This window comes from Rhipicephalus sanguineus, chromosome 2, assembly GCF_013339695.2.
Source record: "Rhipicephalus sanguineus isolate Rsan-2018 chromosome 2, BIME_Rsan_1.4, whole genome shotgun sequence".
NCBI lineage: Eukaryota > Metazoa > Arthropoda > Arachnida > Ixodida > Ixodidae > Rhipicephalus > Rhipicephalus sanguineus.
In genome coordinates this window covers 199,337,653-199,340,437 of record NC_051177.1, presented here as the reverse complement: position 1 = coordinate 199,340,437, position 2,785 = coordinate 199,337,653, and the positions used below count along the sequence as shown (strand labels likewise).

Sequence of the window (2,785 nt, the reverse complement as noted above, 5' to 3'; positions counted from 1 at the left end):
CCCAAGCCTCTCTAGTTGGGATGGGGAAGGGGTATGAGAAAGAGAGAGGAGTTAGCGCCCGTGCGATATCAGTGCACGTTGGACCTGCGGTGGTATCCAGCCCTTCACTACGTAGCCCATTTGTTGCTTGTTGAACACCAGATCGCACTATTAGTTTGAATTTGTTAGTGATTTACGACATTCACTAGGTGTTTTTTAAAGCTTTCTGGCTGTTACAAAAGACTTTGCAAAACAGCGAAGTAGTTTAGTGGTGCTGTGAAAAAGGACTGCTGTTTATGAGAAAAGTGTGCATACTGCACGATAAAAAGGACACATTAAATTTGGAATCCAAGCACTAGTGAGTCAGGTAATTGTGAAAATCTTCTTTATGAGTAGTTATCGAAATGTTTAATTCTTTTTATGCTCATTTTGCAGGTGAACCACTCTCAAAGGTTCGGAGAGTGCCCTGTAGAGGTGTGGGTCCTGTGCAAGCAGAGCGGCGCCGTAGTGACTGGACACTGTACCTGCATGGCAGGGACTGGGGAGACATGCTCACATGTTGGTGCCTGCCTGTTCGCCATTGAAACAGGTGGCCGGCTCAACCAGTCGACAACCTGCACTCAGAAGGAGAATGCCTGGCTGCTGGCTTATGTTAAGAAGGTGAAGTACAAAATACTTAAGGACATAGACTTCAGTTCCTCGAAAGAAAAGAAGCGTCGCCTCGATGCAACAAGCAGTGCATCAAAAGAAACCAAAGTGGCAAAGCAACGAAAAGGCATTTCAGCACCATCACCGACTGAGCTTAAAGAGATTTGTGCAGCATTCAACATTACAGGCGTTGTACCTGCTATATTTTCTCTGCTGCCTGACTATTCTGAAAGCTTTCAAGAACCTGTTCAAAGAACATTTGCTCACCTGAGAGACCTCTACTCAGATACTCATGCAGAAGATGATCAGGTAAATCTTGTCGCAAAAGCCGACACTTTCTTGTCAACATTCATCGTCATTGAAGAAACTGTCAAATCTGTGGAAGCTCACAATATGCACCGTGCAGCCATTTGTCAAAAATCCGCGATGCTGTTGCTTCAGAAATGTTCAAGCGAAATACAAGATCGGTGTTGTGAATGTTCACCTTGATTTTCATCATGAAGAGGATGAATTCCTGGAATTTTGACAGGCTGTTGTTGATGTTGAGGGATGCAGCACTCTCCACAACTTTAAAGACAGATGAGAGAACAGTGAAGTTTGCTATCCCTGTGTAGGACATGACTTTTCTTTCCCAACTCCTTAGTGACTTTTCCGAGATCTCACGCTCCTCTTTCTCGACACGGGCGGCATAGAAGCGTTCATTCAGTGAGATGCACTGTTGCTCCAGTAGCTGAATATCCTCCATGGTCATCTCTGTCTGCACTGTAACACCTGTAATGAAAAAATGCCGGAGATTTGAAAGTAATAATAACATCTGGAGTTTAACGACCCAAAACCACGATATGATTATTAGAGATGCCGTAGTGTATGGCTCCGGAAATTTCGACCACCTGGGGTTCTTTAATGTGCACCTAAATCTAAGTACACGGGCCTCAACATTTTCGCCTCCATCGAAAATGCAGCCGCCGCGGTCGGGATTCGATCCCGCAACCTACGGGTCGAGATTTGAAAGTGACGCGATAATTTTGGCTCTCCACAAAAAGGCTCCACAAAGCGCTTGCAAGGCATTCGCCTACAGGCCGGAAATGGCCTTGAACTTCACTTGCCGAAGCAAAAGTGTTAACTTACCTGTATCACTTTCGTCAGCGTCGGTTTCTCCAGTCGGGTGCGGCGAGAGTTGCCGATTGGCACACTGCTGGATCCCTATTGCAGCCGCCTCGGCCTCGGCACGCCGTTTCTGCGCTTCGGCTTCCCACTTTTCGGCGTCCGCCTGCCGCTTTACGGCGCGTCGTTTTTCGAGGCGTCTGCGTCGTGAGGGGTCCGTGTTCTGGGCACTGTAGCCGAGTAGAAGCGATGGAGCCCAGTCGGGGTCCGTATCGTCGATCAGTTTAGCTGGCTTTCCTACGAATGCAAAATGAAAAAAGTTACAAAACTAACATTTTTCGTTACATATCGCCGTTATCGCGCTGTGTAAGTCGAAAGCAATTCTTTACCTGTAATGAAGTGCACGCCGCAGACTCGCAGGTTGGGGTTCTCGATCTCTAAGTCAGCACGTTTAATGCGCGCCAGCCATAAGCTGCGCCGCTTCGTGCTCAACGCTTTCGAGCGCTCGCACTGGTTGTGCACGGTCTTCGGAATTGAAAAGAAGTGGCCGTTAGTTGATCGTTTTGTCCCGCGGGTGTCACTGCGGCTGGAAAAACCAAATATCGCGCACATGACCACGGTGACAACACCAACTACACGGATTGCTTGCAACGACCGTGGGAGTGCGAGCAGTAAATATGGTTCATATGCAAGGCGGACACATATCCCAGCATTACTATTACTGACGTCAGTGCAAGCTATGTATACGAAGAGCGGCGGTCATGGAGTGCAATTCGTTATAGGGAACCCAAGCTCAAGTTTGCGGCGCGACGACAGCGCCGCGCTGCGGATCTGGAGAGAAGCTATGGCGCAACTGGGGGCATGCGCGGCCAACTAAGCCTGTTTGTCGGCAGCGGGAACACGCTCCCGTGCGCGTTCCTCAGTCGGTGCGGGGAACTGGGGCGCCGTGCCGGCAGCTTGGTACGCTGAACTGAGAGGCTTGCTGTGCGAAGCTGCATTTCCACGTTGGCAGAAGCGACCCCACGGAAGCGATGTCCGAAGTATTGCTGTGTCG

The 2,785-nt window shown here is 49.2% G+C and overlaps 1 protein-coding gene across 1 annotated transcript; it reads right to left on the bottom strand.

The window, feature by feature from the left end:
- Positions 1–997: 997 nt before the first annotated feature.
- Positions 998–2,343, bottom strand: LOC125757432 (uncharacterized). Its single transcript, XM_049413027.1, has 4 exons — positions 2,121–2,343; positions 1,756–2,028; positions 1,291–1,398; positions 998–1,194 (listed from the first exon to the last, which is right to left on the bottom strand). The coding sequence occupies exons 1-4, from the start codon at positions 2,341–2,343 to the stop codon at positions 998–1,000; spliced, it is 801 nt and encodes a 266-aa protein (XP_049268984.1).
- Between the last annotated feature and the right edge of the window lie 442 nt (positions 2,344–2,785).

What these genes read in the sequence shown, in the direction of transcription:
- LOC125757432 (XM_049413027.1), bottom strand. Translation starts at nt 2,343, where the DNA reads ATGTGCGCGATATTTGGTTTTTCCAGCCGCAGTGACACCCGCGGGACA. An exon ending in CGGCGTGCACTTCATTACAG is followed by an intron (nt 2,029 to 2,120) that starts GTAAAGAATTGC and finishes TTGCATTCGTAG; the next exon opens with GAAAGCCAGCTAAACTGATC. An exon ending in CCGTGTCGAGAAAGAGGAGC is followed by an intron (nt 1,195 to 1,290) that starts GTGAGATCTCGG and finishes CTGTCTTTAAAG; the next exon opens with TTGTGGAGAGTGCTGCATCC.